At 39.6% G+C, this 25,521-nt stretch overlaps 1 protein-coding gene across 1 annotated transcript in view; it reads right to left on the reverse strand.

Moving 5' to 3' along the window:
• Positions 1-1,982: 1,982 nt before the first annotated feature.
• Positions 1,983-25,521, reverse strand: part of LOC140187004 (laminin subunit beta-4-like) — a 166,801-nt gene continuing 143,262 nt past the window's right edge. Inside the window, exons 26-33 of the mRNA XM_072241865.1 lie at positions 25,051-25,256; positions 21,518-21,721; positions 20,821-20,965; positions 19,835-20,042; positions 10,982-11,120; positions 8,774-8,950; positions 5,926-6,076; positions 1,983-2,122 (exon numbers count right to left, since the gene is read on the reverse strand). Coding sequence (XP_072097966.1) covers positions 1,983-2,122; positions 5,926-6,076; positions 8,774-8,950; positions 10,982-11,120; positions 19,835-20,042; positions 20,821-20,965; positions 21,518-21,721; positions 25,051-25,256 — 1,370 coding nt within the window. The remainder of the gene's footprint in view (positions 2,123-5,925; positions 6,077-8,773; positions 8,951-10,981; positions 11,121-19,834; positions 20,043-20,820; positions 20,966-21,517; positions 21,722-25,050; positions 25,257-25,521) is intronic.

Below are 25,521 nucleotides of genomic sequence, written 5' to 3' on the forward strand. Positions count from 1 at the left end.
GGGTGTCTTCGTGCAGGATTTCCCAAAGGTTAATTTGCAGGTTGAGTCTGTGGTTTGGAAGGCAAATATGATGTTGGCATTCCTTTCAAGAAGACTAGAATATAAAAGCAAGAATGTATTATTGAGACCTTATAAAGCACTGGTGAGGGCTCACTTAAGAGTATTGTGAACAGTTTTGGGCCTGTATCTTAGAAAGGACTTGTTGAAACTGGAGCGGGTTCAAAGAAGGTTCATTGAATGGCTTGCATTATGAAGATCGTTTGATGGCTCTGGGCCTGAATTCACTAGAATTTAGAAGAATGAGAGGCGTCCTTATTGAATCCTATTGAATGGAGAAAGGGCTTGATAGCATGGATGTGGAGAGGATACTTCCTATGGTGGGAGAGTCTAAGGCCAGAGGACACAGCTTCAGAATAGAGGGGCATCTTTTTAGAACAGAGATGAGGAGGAGCCCATTTTAATGAAACAGTCTAATGTGCATGTTGGAGCCTGAAAGTGGTGAATCTGTGGAATTCTTTGCCACAGGCAGCCGTGGAGGTCAAATCTTTATGTATATTTAAGACAGGGGTTGGTAGATTCTTGATTGGTCAGGGCATGAAGGGATACAGGGAGGGGACAGGAGATTGGGGCTGTGAGGAAAATTGGATCAGCCACTATGAAATAGCAGAGCAGACTCAATGGGCTAAATGACCGAATTCTGCTCCTATATCTTATGAGGCATCTACTGTGTGTTCCAGAAAGGATGTTCTGACTGAAGTCTGCCACCTGCTGTGACTTGATACCATCATTAGTGTTTTGGCAAGGTTGCCGTGGAATGTAGTTTTCTGCATTGGGATCTTACTAGCCTTGAGTGAAAACATCTGTAACTTTTCTCTGAGTCCAAAGGTTGTCATTTAACCACAGACAAGCATGTAAACCCATTGGTTCACTTCTCAGATCTGACCGTATTGATGCAAGTGCCATCCTTATCTATGTAACAAAATCTCATGGTCCTCTCCAGTTTATGAATGCCCAACTTATGTAAAGCCCATACATGCAAACAAGTGTTTAGGATGGACTTGCCAGCAGCTTGTGGTAGCCCCAGGCATGTTCTGCCAGGTGGGGACTTGATTTGCAACCTCATTTCTGACTGGCGAATTGTTCGGGCTGTGATCTGTTCACAGGGACTGATCATTGCTGTAACGTGTGGAGGACCAGTATCTTAAAAAATGTTGAAGTGGATGCTGAAAAGTATGAAGAGAAGAACCGAAAGGCTAAGATACAAAGGGTCAGGCTTCATGTCCAATTTGTGAGTTTTCAAAAAGTGCAAGTGATATCATAAGCGCAGAGCATCCGTTATTGAAGATAGCCATTCCCAAAGTAAACAACAGAATCTGGTACAACACTATGTCTGGTTATACCACATAGTACACTCAGATTTATCTGTACTGCACTTCCATGACAAAGTGGAGAAAAGCTCGGGGCAAAAACTTTTCCAGAGTTTTCCTGATGAACAATTTTGGCAAAACAAAAGAAGCTGGGTGCTTTGCTATCGGGGGGCTTCTGCCTATCTGTTGAAGTTAAGTAGTTAACTGTTAGTGTCCTGGAGAACATTCATTGTTTGGCTTTGTACCCTGGGGCAGCAATAGTTGCAAGGAATAATGCGAAGAAAAAGGTTTGGTTAAGTAAAAATGCATTTGTTGACAAAAGCCACCCTAATAAGTATTTATTGTAGGTGTGCAATCTTTCATTTAGTTTCAATTTTCTTCAACTTCCACTTGTTACAAATTCAGAGTTGACAATCAAAGAATCAACGCACAATGATTTGTGTAGAATAATTTTATGTTGCTTTTGTGATTCAGTTGCAGAGAACAGAATATAAGCCCATTCTCATGAAATCTCATATTGTTATCATTAAAGTATTTTACACAATATTTTGTGAAGTCTTAAATTTTAAAAATTACAAAGAGTAATTGACAATAAAAAGGTGCCCTACTATTTGATTACGGTAGGCAGTTATTGTAGAAGATGATCTTCTCCTCAATAAACTCTTTAATACTTGTCACATTTTCTTCTAATTTGGACAAATAATCTGAGTTTTCTTTCAGTTTTCTATTTCTGTCCTTCATCTGCTTTTCCAGTTCTGTAAATGCAGAAAAAAATTAAAATTTGAAATTTATTATCTGCAGTCCTTGCAGTCAGATTACTGGTCAACATTCTTTCCCTCTTCATCAGCAGCTGACCACACTATATTCAGATTGTAGCTGTATAAATTTCAAACTGTACCAAAAGTTCATTACATAAATAAAACCTGTACTTCAATTTTGGATGTTTTGACAAACAAAGTTCAACTTTTATGGAAAGTTAATGATGTTTAGGAAACTCATGACTGAAGTTTCAATTGTCTCTATATGACACAATTCCATTATGCTTCAGATAATGGCCTTATCATTTCAGACAACTTGCAGAATCATAGAGTACAGTTTAAACTTCTAGCAATAAAGATCGATCAAAGGAATACTAGCTCCTGTATTCAGCTAGAGGTTCTTGGATACTATGGCTAAAGGACCATTCAGGTCTCAGAGTTGGGAGGAAGTCATTGTGAATTAGGAGGGGACCCAGGGGGAGGTGATAGGCAAGTGAGAAGAGGGAAGAGGCTAGAGGCTAGAGTGGGGAGTGGAAGCGGGGGGCATTTGTTTACCGCAGTGGTCCCCAACCACCGGGCCGCGGACCGGTACCGGGCCGCAGAGCATGCTCTACCGGGCTGCGAGGAAACGATATGATTTGGCAATAGGAGTCAGCTGCACCTTTCCTCATTCCCTGTCATGCCCACTGTTGAGCCATTACGCATGCGAGGTCATTACCCGCGCGTCATCCATGTCAGTACGGGAAGAAGATCAACTCCTCGAGCTTGCAAATGATGGCGGGCTGAAAAGTATGTTTGACATAACGTCTTTGCCGGCATTATGGATCAAAGTCAAGGCTAAATATCCTGAGATAGCCACAAAAGCACTGAAAATGTTGCTTCCATTTCCAACGTATCTCTGCAATGAATGCAACGAAAACTAAATTGCGGAATAGACTGGACATTAGGAACCCCCTTCGAGTATCGCTGTCTCCCATCGCCCCTCGATAGGACCGTCTTGTTGCAGGGAAACAAGCCCAGGGCTCCACTGATTCAGCGATATTGGTGTGTTGCAATGATTTTATATGTTCATACAGGGAAAATATGTGCTGCGTGTTTAATATCCAAACGATACTTAAAATGTTATGATGCTATTGACTTATATAACTATATAACAATTACAGCACGGAAACAGGCCATCTCTGCCCTTCTAGTCCATGCTGAACGCTACTCTCACCTAGTCCCACCGACCTGCACTCAGCCCATAACCCTCCATTCCTTTCCTGTCCGTATACCTATCCAATTTTTTCTTTAAATGATAATATCGAACCTGCCTCTACCACTTCTACAGGAAGTTCGTTCAACACTTACTTCAAGCTCCCCTGTCCTCCGCTGATAATTGACTTATCACTATATTCATGCGAGGAAAATATGCGCTGTGTGTTTAATATTAAATTCTTTAGATAAACCCTTTTAGAAACGAAATTGAGTGTATTAGCTAATTATCATCTATATTCCGGTCATGATTAACACCCCACCCCCCGAACAGAACCGCCAAAAACGATTTGTAGGAAAAAATTGTACATGCATGCGCAAGTTACGCATGCACAGTGGTGCCCGCAGAAGGCTTCATGGTCATTGTAGTCTTTTCGGAGAAAACCCAGCGTATTTGACTGCTACTCTTGTCCGTTGACAACCCTACCCGCCCCCCCGCCCCCGGTCGGCCGGTCTGCAAGAATATTGTCAATATGAAACCGGTCCGCAGTGCGAAAAAGGTTGGGGACCCCTGGTTTACCGGATGGAGAGATCAATATTCATGCCATCAGGTTGGAGGCTACCCAGATGTAATATAAGGTGTTGCTCCTCCATCCTGAGGATGGCCTTATCTTGGCACAAGAGGAGCTCATGGACTGACATGTCAGAACGGGAATGGAAATTAAAATGATTGGCCACTGGGAAGTTCCACTTGTGGCAGATGGAGCGGAGGTCCCCCAATTTACGGAAGGTGTCACCAAGGTAGAATAGGTCATATTGGGAGCATTGGACACAATAGTCAACCCCAGTAGATTTACAGGTAAAGTGTTGCCTCCTCTGGAAGGACTGTTCGGGGCCCCGAATGAAGGTGAGGGAGGAGGTAAGTGGGCTGGTGTAGCACCTTGGCCACTTGCAGGGATTAGAGCCAGGAGAGAGATTAGTGAGAAGGGACAAATTGGCAAGGGAATCATGAACAGAGCAATCCCTGTGGAAAGCAGAGAGAGAGGGGGGAGGTTAGTGGTAGGATCCCTTTGGATAAGGCGGAAGTTTCCGAGAATGATGTGTTGGATGCGGAGGTTTATGGAACAGTAAGTAAGGACAAGAGGAATTCCATCATTGTTAAGGCGGCAGGAAGGTGGGGTGAGTGCATATGTTTGGGAAATAAGGAGATGTGGGTGAGGGCAGCATCACTGGTGGAGGAAGGGAAACTCCATTCTGGAAAGGAAATCCGCATTCTGGGAACCGAGATGGAGGAACTGAGAAAAGGGAATAGCATTCTTGTTGGAGACTGGGTGGGAAGTAGCATAGCCAAGGTAACCGTGGGACTTGGTAAGTTTATAAAAGGCATCAGTTGACAGTTTGTCTGCAGAGATGGAGACAGAAATCCTGAGAAAGTGGAGGGAGGTGTCAGAAATAGACAGAGTGAATTTAAGGGCAGGGTGGAACTTGGAGGCAAAGGTGATAAAATTGATGAGCCCTTTATGGCTGCATGAAGCAGCACCAATACAGTTGTCAATGTAGCATAGGAGAAGTTGGGGAACATTACCGGGGAAGGCTCGGAACATGGACTGTTCTACATATCCAACAAAAAGGCAGACATAGCTGAGGCCCTTGCAGGTTCCCATGGCAAACCCTGGAGTCTGGAGAAAGTGGGAGGAGCCGAAGGAAAAATTGTTGAGGGTTGGGACCAGCTCTGCTAAACAGAGGAGGGTGATGGTGGAGGGGAACTGGGTAATTCTTTTATGGAGAAAGAAGCAGAGAGCTTTAAGGTCTTCTTAGTGGGGGATAGACATGTATAGGGACTGGACAGCGATGGTGAAAATGAGGTGGTCAAGGCCAGGGAATTGAAAGTTAATGAGGAGATCGAGAGCATGAGAACTGTTGCGGATGTAGGTGGGAAGGGACTGAACCAAGTGGGATAGACTGGAGTTGAGTTATAAGAACATGAGTTTAGGAGCAGGCAGAGATAATGGGCTTACCCAGACAGCAGGTTTGTGGATTTTGGGTGGGAGGTAGAAGGGAGCAGTGCAGAGTAAGGGAACTATAACTTTGGTGGCAGTGGATGGGAGTTCTCCAGAGTTGATGATGTCAGTGCTGGAACTGGAAACTGTTTTCTGATGGTTCAGAGTGGGATTTGTTATTACATTCACTAATATGAATGAGGCATGTGAAAACTTCTCCAACATTGAGACCATAGCCTCAGGACTTAAGGAATTTATCTCTCTGGGCCACTTCTGTCACTACTGCTTCTTTCCTGACAACTTTTAAGTTCCCCAATTTTCTGGAACTCTTTTCGGGTTTCTTCCGCTAAAGTGCATAATGTTTGCAAAGTCAACATGCATTGTCGTTTTTGGTTGTAGTAGTAGGTTTGTCTGAAAGTACTCATTTTAGAAATCATACCAACATTATGTGATACCTTAACAAAATATGTTGTGCATTTCCCCACTTGTCTTGTTTAAGGTTTGATTAATAGCTGAATAAAATGCCAATATGATGTAAAGAGGCAAGACTCCAAGCAAATTGTCAAACATGTTTAACATTCTATTGAATTAACAATATCCCCCTACCTGTAATCCTCCTCAGTTTGCTTTCCAGGTCTTTTGCCAGTTCACTTGCCTCTCGCAGTAATTCTTCTGCTTTTTGTTTTCCGTCCTTTGGAATCTCTTGTATGTTCAGATTGGTTAATTTTGCATATGCCTCATTCAGTGTTTCAAATTCCTGCAATGAACAAAATATGAAAATGCCTTTTAAAACAGCAAATAATTTCAAAAACTTATTTAAAAGAACAATTGTTAGGAAAAATAATTAGGAAGGAATACATCATTAGGAGTTTGAGGAGGTTTGATATCTCACCAAAGACTCTTACAAATTTCTATTGACAGCCAGTGGAGAGCTTTTTGACTGGTTGCATCATAGCCTGGTATGAAGGCTGCAATGCACAGGATTGCAAGCAGCTGTAGAGAGCTTTAGCCAGCTCCATCACAGGTACAACCCCCCTTTATCAAGACATCTTCAAGAGGTGATGCTTCATGAAGGCAGCGTCGATGACTAAGGACTCTCACCATGCAGGATATACCCTTCTCTTGTTACTACCATCAGGGAGGAGATAATGAAATCTGAAGAATCACAGTCAATGATTCAGAAACATCTCCTTTCCTTCTACCATCAGATTTTGAACAGTCCATGAAGCCAGGTCATTATCCCTTATTTTGCACTTGTTAGTTACTTTGCAATTTATGGTAATTTATGGTACTGCTGCTGTAAAGCAACAAATTTCACCTCATTTAAGTCAGTGATAATAAATTTGATTCTGTTCCCAAACCAAACAGCACAATTTCCTTCTGTGACATTCTGCTTTTCTTCCTTAATCCATCAGTTTGCTAGGTGAGAAGTGAAAACAAAGTATGATAATGGGCTCTTGCACCTGACTTCTAGATCTTTCCTTCTCTAACCACATTAATAAAGCTACTTTGATTACTCGCTACTTCCCAGGAAATATCAGAAGCAGGAAGCAGTTTTACCCTTTGAGCCAAAGTAGAAATTGGCCTTCATCAAGGTCAAGTCAACTTTTATCTTGTCACCATTTTCCTGCACTGTCCCTTTATTTCTTGATTCCTATAGTATCCAGAAATATTTAAATTTTTGTTTTGAATGACCAGTGTGACTATAAAGAAGTCAAAAAATTCACCAGTTTCTGAGTGAATGAACTTTTCAGCTCAGCTCTTATTCTGTGACGGAGACTCTGGTTCTACATTCCTCAGCTGGGAGAAGTATCCTCCATGAATCCAGCCTGTCAAATGCCACAGGAACTTTGTAAGCTTCAATGAGATCTCCTAACGTACTTCTCAGCAGCTGCCGCTGCTACTGTGCGATCAAGAATCTCCGGAGGGGAAGGCCCCAAATCCTCGGCTTTGCCTATTGCCTGTTGCTGGGGCCGGGGTCAAAGCGCTCGGCACAGATGGTGCTTGGTGCTCAGTGTCAGAGGCTCGAATTTTCAGACGGACTCAGAGTCAGCCGTAGTCCGGGTGCTTCCAGGATGCTGCATTGGCAAGTTTGCGGTGCTGGAAGCTCATAGCAGGGAGAGTTTCTCCCTTCAACCATCTGCGTGAGATGATGGGACTTTCGAGAGACTTTAAGACTTTTTTTTACGTGCCCATGGTCTGTTCTTCATCAAATTACGGTATTGCTTTGCACTGTTGTAACTATATGTTATAATTATGTGGTTTTTGTCAGTTTTCTTAGTCTTGGTTTGTCTTATGTTTCTGTGTTATCATTCTGGAGGAACAAATTGTATCATTTCTTAATGCATGGCATTACTAAATGACAATAAAAGAGGACTGCGTGTCCTCATAATCTAATCTAATCTAATCATTGTGTTTTGAGCTTGATCCCTTTGAACATTAACCCCGCCTAACTTCTTACCATTTAGAAACAATATTCTCACCATTTAAAAATATGCAACATTTCCTGTTTTGAGCATTAAAATGAAAGTTTTCAAATTTTTCCACATTATTTTCCATCTGCCTTGTTCTTGTCCACTCACTCAGCTTGTCTGTACCTCCAAGAAGCATTTTCATAACTTTCTCCAGACTCAACACTAAATATGACATCTGGTCAAGCCATTGATGTAAATTGTGAAAATCTGAATCAGCATCAGAATCAGGTTTATTGTCACCACCATGTGATGTGAAATTTGTTAACTTAGCAGCAGCAGTTCAATGCAATATATAATCTAGCAGAGAAAGGGAGAAAAAACTAATAATAAATAAAATAAAGCAATAATAAATAAACAAGTAAATAAATAACGTATAATGAATAGATCATTAAAAATGTGCAAAAACAGAAATACTGTATATTAAAAAAGTGAGGTAGTGTCTAAAGCTTCAAAGTTCATTTAGGAATCGGATGGCAGAGGGGAAGAAGCTGTTTCTGAATTGCTGAGTGTGTGCCTTCAGGTTTGTGTATCTCCTACCTCATGGTAACAGTGAGAAAATGCATGCCCTGGGTGCTGGAGGTCTTTAATAATGGATGCTGCCTTTCTGAGACACCGCTCCCTAAAGTTGTCCTGGGTACTTTGTAGGCTAGTGCCCAAGATAGAGCTGACTAGATTTACAATCTGGTGCCCAAATACTGATCCTTAGGGGTAATCCTCTAATTACAGCCCACCAGCTGGGATCAATCATCTAACTTACAGTATGGAAACAAGTAATTCAGCCAAACAAGTCCACACTGGAACCTGTAAGCCTCCTCACTCCTTACCTCACCTATTCAATATTCTTGAATTGCTTTCCAACTAATTTGTTTATGCCTCTTAATTCATTAATACTGGGCGACTGAGTTACTTCCTGGGGATTAAAAGGTTTAATAAATAGCAGAGGTAATAGAACTTCAGAAAAATAAGATGAAAGCACGTACTTGTTCAGCCTCGTCAGCATACGTCTTGGCTTCATTTGCTTTTTCCATTGCCTTTTTAGCTGCTATCAGGTTGTTTTCTGTCTTGTTTCCCAGTCCTTCAATTTCATTTTGGAACTTAGTTATATTATTCATGAGATTCATGAGATCATCAGAAATTGATTTGATTTTGTCATTAACCTATAAGTAGTTAAAATATGAAAGACAAAACATATTAATTTCACAAGAAATGTAGCTGTCTTTTGCTAACTAGCATAAGATGTGGTAATGGAGAAGGTGCTGAGAAAATCCTCGCCTCATACAAAATAAAAATTGGATAGAGAATTTAGAGTGGAAACTAAAGAGATTTGACATGCTGACAGAGGATATGATTAATACTGGCACATAGTTTAACATGAAATTATGAAGTACTTTGAAAATATAAAAAGTTAGTTAAAAAAATTGCAGAAGTGCATAGAACTGAAAAAGCAGGATGAAGGAAGGGCAAATACTAAATGTGTGCTTTGCCTCTGTTTACAAAGAGCAGTATGGTAATGGAAGAGCTTTGAGTAGCATGACTAGAAATAAAGAGTACTAATGAAAGGAAATTGATCCTAGTGGCATACTGTACGTTGTACCACTTTCACTCCAAGAACAATTTGAGGAGGCTGTGGCCATAATCTTCCAAACACCTTTGCACGCCAAAGGATGCGATGGCTATTGGTGAAATATTAATGTCCAAGAAGGCCCATCACTTAAGAACTGATGTTTACATTAAAAAATAATCTGAGGGAAGGGATTAGTAGAATTAATACATAACAATGTTCTAAATGCAATAAAAAATTGTTACATTGCGCTTACAATTAGCAAACCAGTAGGATTTCCCTGAAATCTATACAGAGTTTTTATAAACAGTGTGAAAAATATTGACCTAGAGATTGTGAGGTGATTTTTTGACAGCCTTTAATCCTTACCCATGCTTACAAAGATATACAGTCATCTATATATTGCCAGAAAGTGCATCCATCAAAGATGGTGCCATTGTGTGGCTATGAATTCCAAGTATAAAATTAACTCCTTAAATAGTAAAATATAATTGGAAGCTATGACCTATGTTTGATTTTGAGAAACTTGTGTAATGCCCTGGGAAAGGTTTCACTGCTCAGGTAATGGTTGTTCTGTAGCAGCAGTGTTTGGGTTATGACTAGAGATAACAGGGGCTTTGGAATGTGTGCTGTCCAATGAGGGAAGTGTTTTTTCTTGTTGTGTGCCTGAGTGTGGGTTGTTGAAGGTCTTTTGTTCAGCGGATGATGGAGAGAGAAGATGCCAGAACGGAGAGGTCGTAGACTGCAGGATGGAGTGGACTTGGAATGGGCCCGGGAGTCGACACCGCACGGGGGAAATCGATGAAGGGCTAACAGACGGGAAACTATGAGCACCAACATGTGCATTAGACTGTTTCATTAAAATGGGCCTTTTTCTTTTTGTTTCTTTGCTAACTCTCTGGTCAAAATAAGAATTATAAAGCTAAATCATTTAATTGCATATGGTGTACTGTTTTTTACTTTGTGGTACTGATTTGTAACAGGGGAACACATCACGCAGCATCTGCACAAACAAGAGGTTTTGCACCTCAGATTTCACACGTTTAGTGGGGCCAGAGACGGTCTTCCCTAGGCTAAAGCCACTGGCTGAACCTCAGGGTTACGCTTGGAAAATATACATGTAAAGTATCATTGTTGGGATTCAACATTGATCAAGATGTCATTTGGATCTTTGGGAATGCCAGAGTTCTCTGTAAAGCAAATGGTTCTGTGACATCTCTGTCATCTCTTGATTTGTTAAGAGAAGGAAAATCTATTCTATAGTTTAATATTATACATTAAACTATTACGGTCAATACATACTAAACATTTCGTGAAACATAAATAAAGAAAATAATCTTTTTGTGAATATCTGGTTTTAAATATTGGAAATAAAAATTTATTCAGGATTAGCATCCTTCCAATTCAATCCAGTTTCAGGAACAGCTTCTTGCCAGATTTCTGAATGAACAATGAACCCATGAACACTACTTCAGTATTTTTTCTCTCTTTTTGAACAAAAATTAATTTATACGCTTACTGTAATTTATAGTTTTTTTATTATTTATTACAATGTACTGTAGCCACAAGCAACATGTTTTATGACATATGCCAGTGATATTAAACCCAATTCTGATTCTGAAGTTACCTGTGAAATTTTTGTCTTTGCATTATTTAGATCCCTTGTGATTATATTCACTGTTTCTGTAACTTCTTGTTGTAGTTCTTTTATTTTGTCCAGTTCTTTCTGCAGTTCTTTTGGGTTTGGAATCTCTTGAGCTCTTTTCCTACGAATACACACATAAAATTTACTATCTGTGTACAAGAAAAGATCAAAATGGAATCAGAGAGCATAGAAACAGGCCCTTCAGTCCACCAAGTTTGTGCCAAACCTCAGCCCATCCATTTAAACTAATCCTGCAATTTTCTACTTTTTATTCTTTCCATGTTCTCAGTAACTCACCCCCCACCCCATGTTCTACCTACCCACTAGGGTAAATCAGAGTGGATAATTTACCTCTCAGCCTGCATGGTTTGGGGATGTGGGAGGAAGTCCACATATCACAGGGAGAACATGCAAACTCTATGGTATTTGTGCTGCTCTCCAGTGTTCACTCGGTGGAAGATAAACAGCATTGCATTTGACTGAGGCTTGCTCTTGCTGACAGATTCATGGATTCAGAATAGGGCTATATTACCCTGTGTAATGTGTTCCTTGTGCTGTGTATCCCTTTTGGTACTGTGCTTTGCACCTTGGCCCTAAGGAACACTGTTTTGTTTGGGTGTATTTATGGGTATTCATGTAGAGTTGAACTATATGAATGGGACCCAAGGTCAGGAATGAACCCAGTTCTCTGCCCTGTGAGACTGTAGCTCACAGTAACACTGCTGGCCAGAACAATACAGCAAGGCCTTTTAAATGCGGTCAGATTCATGACTAACTGCTGATAGAATTTTTACAATGAGCTTCAGTTAGATGGTGTGCAGATTGTATCTCACTGACCATTTGGGTATCAGTCTTTAGGAATTGCTGTCATTTATTTAATACATTGGATGTGTGGCTGTCAACTTGTGGAGGCAGGCTGTGTAGAGCCAGGTATGGGGAATTTAATATTGGATCTGACGAATTATAGATACATACATTCACCTTGGAAGTAGTGATCATAATATGATTAAGTTCAGTTTCAAATTTGAAAAGGAGAAGCTTGTATCAGGTGTACCGATATTTCAGTGGAACAGGGGAAATTACAGTGGTATGAGAGAGGAACTGGCCCAAGTCGATTGGCAAGGTAAGCTAAATAGAGGGACGGCAGAGCAGAATTGGATGAAATTCCTACAAGAAATAAAGAAAATGCAGGAAAAATATATTCCAAGAAAAAAGAAAATCATGAATGGAAAAATGGCACAAATGTGGCTAACGAGAGAGGTTAAGGCAAAAATAAAAGCAAAAGAAATGGCGTACAAGGAAGCAAAAATTAGTGGGAAAAATGAGGACTGGAAGACATAAAAACTTACAGAAGGAAACTAAGAAAGTCATTAGGAAAGAAAAGATGAATTATGAAAGGAAGTTGGCGATTAACATAAAAAAAGATACTAAGAGTTTTTTTAAATATATGAAGAGTAAAAGAGTGACAAGGGTAGATATGGGACCGATTGAAAATGATGCTGGAGAAATTATAATGGATAACAAAGAGATGGCGGAGGAACTGAATGAGTATTTTGCATCAGTCTTCACAGTGGAAGACATGAGCGATATACCTGATAACCAGAGGTATCAGGGAATAGAATTAGGTACAGTCAAGATTACTAGAGAGAAAGTGCTTGAGAAGCTAAGTGGACTAAGAATAGATAAGTCTTCCGGTCCGGATGAGGTGCACCCAAGGGTTCTGAAGGAGGTGGCTTTGGAGATTGTGGAAGCATTGGAAATGATCTTCCAGGAATCAATAGACTCCGGCATGGTTCCGGAGGACTGGAAGGTCGAAAATGTAGTTCCATTATTTAAGAAAGGAAGGAGGCAGCAAAAAGAAAATTACAGACCTATTAGTCTGACATCGGTAGTTGGAAAGATATTGGAGTCAATCCTCAAGGACGAGGTTATGAAATACCTCGAGGTGCATGACAAGATAGGCTGAAGCCAGCATGGTTTCATGAAGGGAAGATCCTGCCTTACCAACCTATTGGAATTTTTTGAGGTAATCTCGAATAAGATTGACAAGGGAGAGGCTGTGGATGTTGTGTATTTGGATTTTCAAAAGGCCTTCGATAAGGTGCCGCATATGAGGCTCCTTAATAAGATGAGAGGCCATGGAATTATAGGCAAGATATTGAAATGGGTGGAGCATTGGCTGATAGGTAGAAAGCAAAGGGTGGGAATAAAGGGATCCTATTCTGATTGGTTGCCGGTTACTAGTGGTGTTCCGCTGGGGCCGCTTCTTTTTACGGTGTATATCGATGATTTGGATTATGGATTAAATGGTTTTGTGGCCAAGTTTGCGGATGACACCAAGATAGGTAGAGGAGCAGGAAATGTTGAAGAAATGGAAAGGTTGCAGAGAGTCTTAGTCAGTTTAGGAGAGTGGGCAAAGAAATGGCAGATGAGATACAACGTTGACAAATGTACGGTTGTACATTTTGGAAGAAGAAATAATCGGGCAGATTATTATTTAGATGGGGAGAAAATTCAAAAATGGGAAGTGCAAAGGGACTTGGGGGTCCTCGTGCAGGATACTCTAAAGGTTAACCACCAAGTTGGATTGGCAGTAAGGAAAGCGAATACTATGTTGGCATTCATTTCAAGAGGAATAGTGTATAAGAGTAAGGAGGTGTTGATGAGGCTCTATGGGGCATTAGTGAGACCTCATTTGGAATACTGTGTGCAGTTTTGGGCCCCCTATCTTAGAAAGGATGTACTGATGTTGGAGAGAGTTCAGAGAAGATTTACGAGGATGATTCCTGGAATGCAGGGGCTAACATATGAGGAGCGTTTGTTGGCTCTTGGATTGTATTCATTAGAGTATAGAAGAATGAGAGGGGATCTCATAGAAACGTTTCGAATGTTGAAAGGGTTGGACAGAGTAGATGTGGAAAGGTTGTTTCCCTTGGTGGGTGAGTCCAGGACAAGAGGCCATAGTCTTAGAATTAGAGGGTACCCAATTAAAACAGAGATGAGGAGAAATTTTTTTAGCCAGAGGGTCATGGATTTGTGGAATTTGTTGCCACATACAGCTGTGGAGGCTCGATCATTGAGGGTGTTTAAGGAGGAGATTGACAGGTATCTAATTAGTCAGGTTATCAAGGGATATGGGGATAAAGCCGGAAATTGGAACTAGATGGGTGAATAGTTTAGCTCATGGGGGAGCTGCGGAGCAGACTCGATGGGCCGAATGGCCTACTTCTGCTCCTTTGTCTTGTGATCTTGTGATATAAAGGCTGCTAAAAATTATTGTATGTTCCAGCTTTTTCAGAGGTTATTTGAGCAATAAAGATGATTATAAATAAACCTCAGTTGTGAATTTCCTTTTCTACAGTGAGGGTCTCTGTTATTTACTAAGCACAGTGTCACAAATACCATTGCGTTTTGTCAATATCTATAGCCTTCTTCATTCTCTTTCTCACACGTCTGAATTTCACCTTGTACAAAATGCAGCTTGTCATTGACTCTCCTTTCCAGTTCAGTTTTTCTCACAGTTAGAAAATTCTTCTTGGTTCATTGTACCGCACTTCTCCCATCCCTTTCGGCACTGTACTGTAACTAGGGTTTTGCTCTTGTTTCTGGTTCTAATGACCAATTCTACCCTCATGCCAGATTGCACTGTGGCACAACTACACCCCTGCCACACAGCACCAGACCCAGGATTCAATCCTGACCTCGGGTGATGTCTGAGTGAAGTTTGCATATTCTCCCTGTGATTACATGGGTTTCCTCTGGGGGTGTTCCTCCCCACATTCCCAAAGACATGCAGTTGTGTAAGTGAGTGGTAAAATCTCAGGGTGGTTGGGGGGGAGGGTTGACATGCAAGTGGGGAGAATGAAAAATGGGATTAATGTAGGATTATGTAAATTTCCAATTTACATTCAACACAGACTTGCTAGGGTTTGGGTTCTATTTTAGGGACCTTGCTTCCCTTTTCTCTTTCTAAATTGCATAAACAAATGGTTAACCCAATAGTAAAATATACTTTACGAATATGGTTTCAATTTCGAAGATTTTTTGGGTTGAATTAATTTATTCTAGCAAGTCCTATTATATCTAATTTGTTTTTTCAACCCTCTATCATAAATCAAGCCTATTTGGCTTGGAAAACTAAAGGTATATTCAGATTTTGTGATCTATTTTTGGATAATTGTTTCATGTCTTTTGAACAATTATCTAACGAATATAATTTGCCTAGATCCCATTTCTTTAGGTATCTACAGATTAGAAAATTTTAAAATAATGTTCTTCCTACCTTCCCGAATTTATATTCATTGGATATTTTGGGAAAAAAAATTAGGTTTAAATCCTTTTCAGAAAGGTGTAATAGCAAACATTTATAATATAATTATGAAAATATGTCCAGATGTATCTAATAAAGTTAAGATCGATTGGGAAAGGGAACTTAAGATTACTTTACCTATTGAAAAATGGGAAAAAATTCTTCAATTAGTTAATTCATCCTCTATATGTGCTAAACATGCATTGATACAGTTTAAATTAGTGCATAGGGTTCATATGTCTAAGGATAAATTAGCTCGTTATTACTCTCATATAAATCCTATATGTGATAGATGTCACTCCGAGATATCTTCTTTAACTCATGTGTTTTGGTCATGTCCTCTTTTAAAAAAATACTGGAAAGATATCTTTGATATTATTTCAACAGTTTTGAGTATTGATTTACAACCCCACCTTATTACTGCAATTTTTGGTTTACCAATGATAGCACAACAGCCCATGTCTTTTTTTCTGTAGTTTAGTTGGTCTATCTTGTTAGATTAGTTCTTTTTGGGGGGGGGGTATGTATTTTTTTTCTTTTTTCATGTTAATTTGTCTATATATAATATTTGTATCCTGTAAGATTGGGAGGTTTAATATCCATGTATTAACTGGGTTTATATTTATATTTGATAATTACAGCAATGTAATCCCAATAACTTTGTATGATTACTATGTTATGTTAATCTTTATCATTACGATACTAATAAAAAGATTGAAAAAGAAAGAAAAGACTTGCTAGGGTGAAGGGTTTGTTTCCCTAGTGTACAATATCTCTACATGACTCTCCAGACCCACCATCCAAAGCAGAATGTATTGCTTTCCTATCTTCTCTTTTTGGAGCTCCCTCATTCTTACCTTTAAATGGGCAAGTAGCGTTGAGGAAGCAGGGTGGCTGCAGAAGCACTTGGATAGATTGGGAAGACAGGCAAAGTGGCAGATGGAATACACTGTAGGGAAGTGTATAGTCGTGCGCTTTGGCAGAAGGAACTAAAGTGTAGACTATTTTCTAAATGGGGAGAAAATTCAAAAATCCGAGGTGCAAAATGACTTTGGAGTCCTTGTGTTAAAGGTTAATTTGCAGGTTGAGTATGGTGTAAGGAAGGCAAATGCAATGTTAGCATTCATTTCAAGAGGACTAGAATATAAGATCAAGGATGAAATGCTGAGGTTTTATAAGATATTGGTCAGACTGCACTTGGAGTATCGTGAATAGTTTTAGGCCCTCCATTTAATAAAAGATGTGTTGGCATTGGGGAGGGTCCAGAGGAAGCTCGCGGGAATGATTCTGGGAACGAAAGGGTTAATGTCTGAGGAGCATTTGATGGTTCTGGGCCGGTAGAAGAATGAGAATGGATCTAGATAGGGCCTAGATGGAGTGGATCTGGAGATGATGTTTCCCATAGTGGAGGAGCATAGTTCCAGATGGCTCAATATCAGAATAGAGAGACGTCCGTTTAGAGCAGAGATGAGGCGGAATTTCTCCATGGATCTACCCTTCTAAGTCAGTTAAGTATCTTTTTCAATGTTCAATGAGATCTCCTCTTATTCTTCTGAACTCTAGGTTATATAGGAGTGAGTATTCAGTTTTTCCTCATACAACAAGCCTGTCATACCTGGAAGTGGTTTTGAATATTTGCTGTACTTCCTTGTGAGTAAGTGTACACAATATCCAAGTGCAGGCTCACCAAGACCCTTTACAATTGCAGACAGATGTCTTTACATCGTAAATCATCACCTAATAAAAGCCAATGTACCATTTGCTTTCCTAATTGCATCTGGCTGATAGCTTACAATGACTTGAGTTAAAGGCACCAAGGCACCTTTGAACATCAACATTTACCAAATATTGTCACCAAATAAAAACACTCTTCTCTTGTACATCAAAGTGAATGATCTCACATTTTTTTCCACATCAGATTTTGTTTGATTCATTCAAACCCACTCACTTGACCTTGTCTCCATCTCCTTGAAGCCTCTTCAATCTCTTTCACACTCACAATCCTACCTAGTGTTATTTTTATCGGAAGCAAACTTGAAAATATGACTTCCAGTCTGCTCAGCAAAACAACTAATTAGATCGTGAACAGCAGGGGACCAGTACTGTCAACTGCCAAAAGCTCTTCTCACTCTTTGCTTTCTGTTGTTAACCAATTCTCAACAAATACTCTTAAATCCAAAGACCATAGCCTTCTTGAACAACTCTTCTGTGGACTTCTGAAAATCTAAACGCAGATGTTCGACCTTATTTGCTCCATGGGTTTCATCCCCAAAGACCTCTAATAGATTAGTCAAACACAAATTCCCTTTCATAAATCCAAGCTGACTTCTCAATCTTATTATTCTTTTCAGATGATCTATTATGATATCATTAATAATAGGTTCCAGGATTTTCCCTACTACATGTTTTATTATGTTGGGATAGTTTGTAGTAATGGAATATTTTAGTAAGAACTTCAGATGCAGTATAATGTCAGCACAGCAACTGAATAATCAGTGGACTCCGATTAATTTGTCCATTGGTTAATCACGATAGCTGCTTATTTTGAATAACTCTTAAAGAACAAAAACTAATTGAGAAAATAACCGACATTCCCTCATTTATTTGGGACACTATGTCGCTTAATTGGGGTAGGAGAGTGTTGTCAAACTGTTTCTAACTAGCGTCAGTCGCGTGGACTTGTTGGACCTTAGTCACTACACTGTGCTTCGAGTGAAGTTTTTAAATAGTGTTAGTTGTTTGTGTTCAAAAAGCAGTGATTTTCGTCGCTGATAGTTGGCAAGAAATAAGCAGTAAGATATTTCACAACTGTTTTGCTCACTGCACTCTCAAATATTCAGGCCTGTAGGTGCCAGAAATGGCTGGGAGTGAATATGAAATTATTTCACTCCTTCAACTAAGAACTGCAATGAATTTGAAAGTATCGATAACCATATTGAATATTACAGTGGAAATGAAGGTTTTGAGGAAGCAATCATCGATAGCAATGTTTGAAGGCAGTCCATTATCTACATTGGAGTCTGCCTGATTTTGTTCATTTACAGTCAATCAAAAGAACAGGACAGCGATTCCCCCGATGATAACTGTAACAGTTATATAGTACTGTAGTGGTATTGATAGTGCTCTAATTTGTTCAATATTTCATTTAAATACATAATTTCTTACTCAGTTAAATAATAGTTTGTCTTTTTTGTACCCTTTCAACTATTTCCATGAAATTCCAGCTAATTGGGGCAGCCATAATTGGGCCAAAGTGGACTGGTCTTGATGTGTCACAATTAACTGGAATCCATTGTATTTAACCATTCTATTATGTAATAAAAACACTTGAAAGTAGAAGTAAGAATAGGCTCTGTAGTCCCTCAGGGATGTTCTACCATTCAAACTGATCATGTCTGATCTGTGCTAGAGATCAGCTCCTCTTCTGTACCTGTTCTACAAAAGCTCTCAATTCCTAAACGTTTACTTTATTTTTAAACTGCAACACCCTATCAATAAAGGCTAATATGTCACTTGCTTTATTAGTTGTTAGCAGCACTCTATGCAAGCTCCTTGTTTGCTGAGAACAATTGGATCCTTCTCACAACACGCTGGAGGAACTCAGCGGGCTGGGCAGCATCTGTGGAAATGATCAGTCAACGTTTCGGGCCGGAACCCTTCATCAGGGTTCCGGCCCGAAACGTTGACTGATCATTTCCACGGATGCTGCCTGACCTGCTGAGTTCCTCCAGCGTGTTGTGAGTGGTGCTTTGACCCCAGCATCTGCAGATTATTTTGTGTTTACAATTGGATCCTTCTGTACTCCATTTGCATTCTTTCTCCATTTAGGTGATAGTCTACTTTTTACCAAAGCATATCACCTCACATTTCCAACATCAAATATCATTTGGCAAGTTTTTGCCTATTTATTCAACCTGTCTAGATGTTCTTTTATGATATCCTTAACTTAACTCAACTTCACTTACCCCATCATTGAAATGTTCCCACAACCAATGGACTGACTTTCAAGGACCCTTCATCTCAAGTTCTCGATTATTATTGCTTATTTGTATATTATTAATATTTCTTTCATTTTGTGTTTGCACAGTTTGTTGTCTTCTGCACTCTGGTTGAACTCCCAAGTTGGGTGGTCTTTCATTGAGTCTATTATGGTTATTATTCTATAGACTTGCCCACAAGAAAATAATATCGGGGTTGCATATATGTACTTTGATAATAAATTTACTTTGAACTTTGATAGATTGTAGGGTTCAAATATCCTCATTGCAGCATGCTCCCCTACCTATTTTTATGTAACCTGCAAACTAGAAAACCTGCTCCCACCGAAAAATTATTAGTATGGATAATAAGTAGTTCAGGGTCAAGAATTTATTATTTATATTCTGTCTTCACAGTGATATGTTCTCTTAAATCCATGTTAATAACTTCCCCTTACACTCTGAGCTCTTATCTTGTTTCCTCACTCATCTGATGTTTTACTAACAACCTTTTATATGGCACCTTGTTGAATTGAGAAGGCAACATACTCAGCTTTCATTGCACGCTTCAAAAGTAACTTTGCTTCTTGAGAGCGGTTATTTAGCCTTTCCACTTCTTTATCAACATCTTTAATCTCAGAAAGAATGTCCTGAATTTGCTTTGTTTTGTTCTTCACTTCTTCAGGAGTAATGGGTAACTTGATGGAAAGGACATGGTTCACAATTGTTTCAAGGTCCTCAGGAGAAACACCATCAGCTTCAGTTTGAGGAAAAAGCATAAAAATTGTGTTACCTTTGTGAAAGAACAAATAGCATATTTCACAAACAATCTGGGGCAGAATAAAGATCTTTGTGGAGTAAATTCATCCTGTCATTGCTTTTACTAAATCAATAGTTTGGCAGAAATTGGGTTGGTGAGATTAGCTCAAAGTCTTTAGCAATGTAGACATACATTTAATTTAATTTCATCATTTCAGTACAATGAATTAAGCGTAAGTAATTACAAGGCAGCCTGTCTAAAAACAAGCAATTTGCAATTTTCCAAGCAAGGTATTTGCACTACTGGGAGCAGAGCTTAAAAGCTTCCAAACTTCTCTCAAAGTAGTAAAACAAGGAAGAGTAGAGTACCATTTCACCACAAAGTCATATCTTTTCACAATAAGATATAATACCCAAGAGAATGTTTTTTTTGCTCTCGGTCCTGTCCAAATAAAACTTATAAAACTCCAGCACAACAGCATCATCTAGTCAGTCAAAACCAGTTGCCTTTTATAGGATGACATTTCAATGCTCCAGAATCATAATTTTGTTTATTAATCAGAAATCCTTTGACTTTACTCTTCTTCGTCCTTTAAATTCAGCTTGTTTATTCTCATCAACTCTAACCCTTCAATTTTCGCACTATCTCTCTTTCCTTAATTGCTTGACTGTTTTCTGCAAAAAGTACTTAATGGAGGCAAGTTGTCTTGTGATACCAAAAGAGTCTTATCTAGATCCATTTGGAAGGAGACCCAGTTGGGAAAAGGAGTAAGTACCTGTGAGAAACTCTTTCACTTTTCTGATGATGTCTTTAGTTTCTTGCTTTTCCCTTTCAAGTTCGTCCTTGGTTTTGCCTAACTTGTCTAATAGCTCGGTTGCCTTCTCCTTAGTTTCCTGTGTTCTGTTTCTGATAGAATCAATCTAGAAGGAAGAGAAAAGGAAAAGTGCATTACTAGTACACAAAATCAATAGTGTTTTCTGAGTTATTTGACAGAACTAATTGGATTAAATCGATTTCTTGAACTGCTGGTAATTGCCACCCACCCTGCATCCTGTCTCCTTTACCATCCTGTTTCTCTTACACCTTCTCTCCTTATTTGCTTGGCACCTCCCTCTAGTGCTCTGCCCCTTCCCTATCTTCCATAGTCTCCTGTCCTCTCCTTTCATATTCCCCCTTCCCCAGCACTTTATCTCTTTCAATAATCAACTTCTCAGCTCTTTACATCACCCCTCCCCCTCCCATTTTCACCTATCACCTGCCACCTTGTACTTCTTCCTGCCCTCCCCCCATCTACTCAGTCTGACTTCTGCTCCCATCCTTTCCAGTCTTGGTGAAAAGTCTCGGCCCGAAACGTTGACTGTTTACTCTTTTCCATAGATGCTGCTTAGCCTGCTGAGTTCCTCCAGCATTTTGTGTGTGTTGCTTTGGATTAAGAGAGGTTTTTATCCAAATAAACTATAAAATTCAGATACCTTGCTTATGGTAGTCAGCATTTTATTAAGGAGTTGGGTCATCTGATCACTTGCTTTTTCAGCGTTGTCTTTTGTAACTTTTGCCATAAACAATAAGCCATTACAGGCTGGACCACCACATATTTTATTTCCAGTATCATCACGACATAAAGCTCCTCCACATGGATCTTTATTACAGGACAGGTTACCCTGCGCTCCGCATATCTAGAGATTAATTAAAGAACACAAGATATACCATGACGAACAAAGAGTACAGAAACTTGTTTTAGTTACTTGAAGCAAACAATAGAGGCGAGCAGGGAGCATTCTGTTTATTTCAGAGGAAGTCTAGTAATGATTAAACCCAATAATGAACCAGATTTTGCAATCTGCCTAACGAAAACAAATTGCTGACAGAAAAAAATTGTTAGCAGGCTCGATCATGTTCATTTTCTGCAACAAAAGCAATGTTCAAATTCAAATTCAATTTTAATCATCTTTCAATCAACTATGAGTACAGCGGAATGAAACAGCACTCCTCTGGGGCCAAGATGCAAAACATACACAGCACATTCAAAATAGTGAACAAAAGTAATAAGCATGCAAAAGAAAGCAAATATATGTATAGCCCAAGTCCCTGAGCGACATGTCCTGTAAATTCTCGTCAGTGTGCAAAAATAGGCACGCAATCCAGCCTGTAATTCCACCAATCGAACACTGGAGGGCAGCATTGACGGGACAGGCCAGCCCCCAAATGAGCATGGGCGCCATGCTGCACTGCCTCTGACGTCTCCTCTCCTGGATGCAGCAGCAGGCATGTCCACAGCTTGAGGCTTAATCCTCACTACAACAGAGGCCACGCAGCTTCCCGCCATCTGTTGCACCACCAAGCAAGGGAAACAGGGCTGTGGCATCTTAAGTTATTAATCTCCGACAAGATCTTACAATCACAAGAGAAATGTCCAAGATAATCACCCACAGTTATACTGCACACCACCTTCGCGCACCAATTCCGATGCCTTCCTGTAGCAGGCAGCAACATGGTCTGCACGGTTAGCATTCAGTTCCAGAGGGCTGGCAAGGATGTAATGCTGAGTCATTAAAAGCCGTTGATCAGACCACACTTGGAGCTTTGTGAACGGTTTTTGGGCCCCCTATCTGAGTGCAGGATACCTGATTACAGGATTGTGTTGAAGTTACAAACAAAAACCTTAAAAAGTGCCAGGAATGGTAAACTTGGTTTGAAATGCCTTCTAAACTTGAGGAATGGATGAAATAAATAAAGACAGGGCTAGATCTGTGCCTCAAGGTAATTCATACCAGTGGGTTACTTTTGAAGTGTAAGTCCTATTTTAAAGTTGACAGTGGTTCTATCAATTTGACTGATGCCAACAATAATTAGTGTTACTCTTTCGCACCCATCCAAACAGCTGTTAGCAGTCAGACATGCTCCTGATCTGAATCTTGTCGTTGGTGGCGAGGCTTTGAAGGTCAGGAGGTGAGCCACACATATCAGGGTATTTGGATTCTATCATGCTCTTTTAATAACACTGCTGACATGTCTGGTTCAGCTAAGAATTTTAGCAGTCATGACCACCCAGCATTTGCAATTGAAGTATATATCTTGGTCTTTTAAACAGTAGAGTCTTAATCAGTCTGACTGGATTGGAGTTATTTAAGGAGTTAGGTATTACATATATATAATAATAAGGAAGATTCATAGATTGAATTGTATGCAGGCAGTCCCACTTTATGGCAGGGTTCTGTTCCTGAGAATTATCCATAACTTGAATAGTTTGTAAGTTGCAAATGTCTGCGAGAAGATTGTAGAAACAACAAGCACAGAGCACCTGCCATTCTACCTCACTCCCAGCTCTGCATGAGTGGACCCAGCTGCTGACCGTTGTGTCTCTGCAGGGTGGGGTAAGGGTGGGTGGTTTGGGAAGGAAGGTACAAGGAAATGCCCTCTTCCCATCCTAGATAATCTGTCTGCAGTCCCACTCTTGCCAGCACATCTATTCCACCAGTCTCCAAGTGCTCAATCTTATGTATAGGGCCTTCACTGAATACTTTGACCACTTATGAATGGATTCTTTTGACATTGTGGTTCATTTAAATACACTGACTGCAGGTAGACCAGGACCTCGGGCTGTGATCATTATTTAATTACCACCAGTGTTAGTCTCATATATTGGTCTAAAAACCTCAGGAAAATTCAGTCAGGACCTGTTCGATCATTTATTCAGAGCACAGATAATTTGATCCTTGTTGTGTAAAAGGGAGAATGGAACTGTGTCTGGCGTCCCGATTCATCTGTTTGAAGAAAACATGAATTACATTTGGAATTTTACTAAGTAGGTCAGGTCAAGGAATGGAAGGTAGAGGTAGGTGTTTAAAAGAAGTTTATTTGGAGATTCTTCCCCATTTCACAATGAATCTGTGCAGAATAACTTAGAAAATGTCTATCTTCTGCAGATCGAAATAAGAATTCCGGTTTAGAATGGGGCTAGAAGTCCATTTAGATGCCCAACTTCTAGGCAGAGTTGGAATGAAACCTAAGTTATAGAAATAAAACGTATATTGATTCTTATTATGGTAGCGCAGTGGTATACAGATTGAGAAATTGATTTATTGACAAAACATATAAAATCATTGAAAGACAGAGTAAGGAAGCTATCTGGTTTAACATACTCAGTCTGCTTTTGAAAGGGCTGTGCAGTTAGCCTGATTCCCACATTCCCATGACAAATAAATATTTACTTTTCAACTTATATATCCAGCATCCTTTTGGAAGTTCCTCTGGAATTATCCTTCACACAATTTAGTGTGTAATATTCTTTTCTGGTTCTTTACCCAATCTGATTGCTGAAAACAGATCATCCTTAAGCAAAATATATTCCTAATCTCTGCAGCTCCAAGGAGAGGAAGACCAGCAACTCTGGCCTTTTCTTACCACTGAGGTTCTTTATCCTTGGTGCCATTCCACTGAATCTCTTCTCACCATCACTAAGGCCTCTTCATCCATTCTAAGCCATGGTGCCCTGATTTCAGTGCAGTGCCCTAGCCAGAATATAACTCCCTTACATGATTCAAGACCTCAACAGTTCATATCCCTCCTTAAATCATCCTTAGCTTGTCCTGCTATCTTGAAATGCCTTCAGGTTTCTCTGTGTTGGCAGATTATTTAAGATTATGTCACTAACTTAAGCCTCTCCTCATTCTTTGCCCCAAATGTAACACTTCTTCAGCATTTAATTTCACCTGCCTTGCTTCTGCTCAATATGTAGGTTAAAATTTGCAGATCTTTGAATAAAGGCAGTGTGTGTTCAATTGCTGAGTCTCTTTCAGCCCGATACTGGCAGATTTTTTACACTGAAGGAAAGAATGCAGGCAGAAGAGTGGATATGAAGTACTGATGGACAAGGCTCATGGAATTACGTAGTTTACTGTTCCTTTCCTTTACTTCTAAGCTTGTGAGTCCTGCTAGGAACTGAAACCAATTGTTTAACCAGTCTACATTTCCATAAAATAGTTTTAATAGACACAGAACTCACCAGGTTGTTTGCCTTTGTCAAATCCAAACGTTCGGTTTTTTGCCTCAGTGCATTAAGTTCATCTTTATTAATCAATAATGTATTGTTTAACAAGGCAGTTGCACTCTTTCTTGTAGATTCTGAGATATTCACTAATTCTGAAACATTCGCTTTCTCTTGAGAGTCTCTTGAAATTTGGTAGAACACTTTAATGTCTTCAACGCTACCTGTTAACAGTAGTAAATAATGACACAATTACCCCTTGAATTGAATATAATCTTTAATCACTATTGTAAAATAGAATAGGAGAAAGGTTAGCAACTCTTCCATCATTGGACTAAACTATCTTTATAAGCTATTAAAACTGATCTGCACAAATGCACCATGCATAATATTATTTATTGTTTTCTTTGTGTTAATGTAGTATTTCATCATTACTTAATTGATTTCGAAAATATGTGATGCCTATAAAAATAGATTTGCTTTCACTCA

This window comes from Mobula birostris, chromosome 23 (assembly GCF_030028105.1).
Source record: "Mobula birostris isolate sMobBir1 chromosome 23, sMobBir1.hap1, whole genome shotgun sequence".
NCBI classification, from domain to species: domain Eukaryota; kingdom Metazoa; phylum Chordata; class Chondrichthyes; order Myliobatiformes; family Myliobatidae; genus Mobula; species Mobula birostris.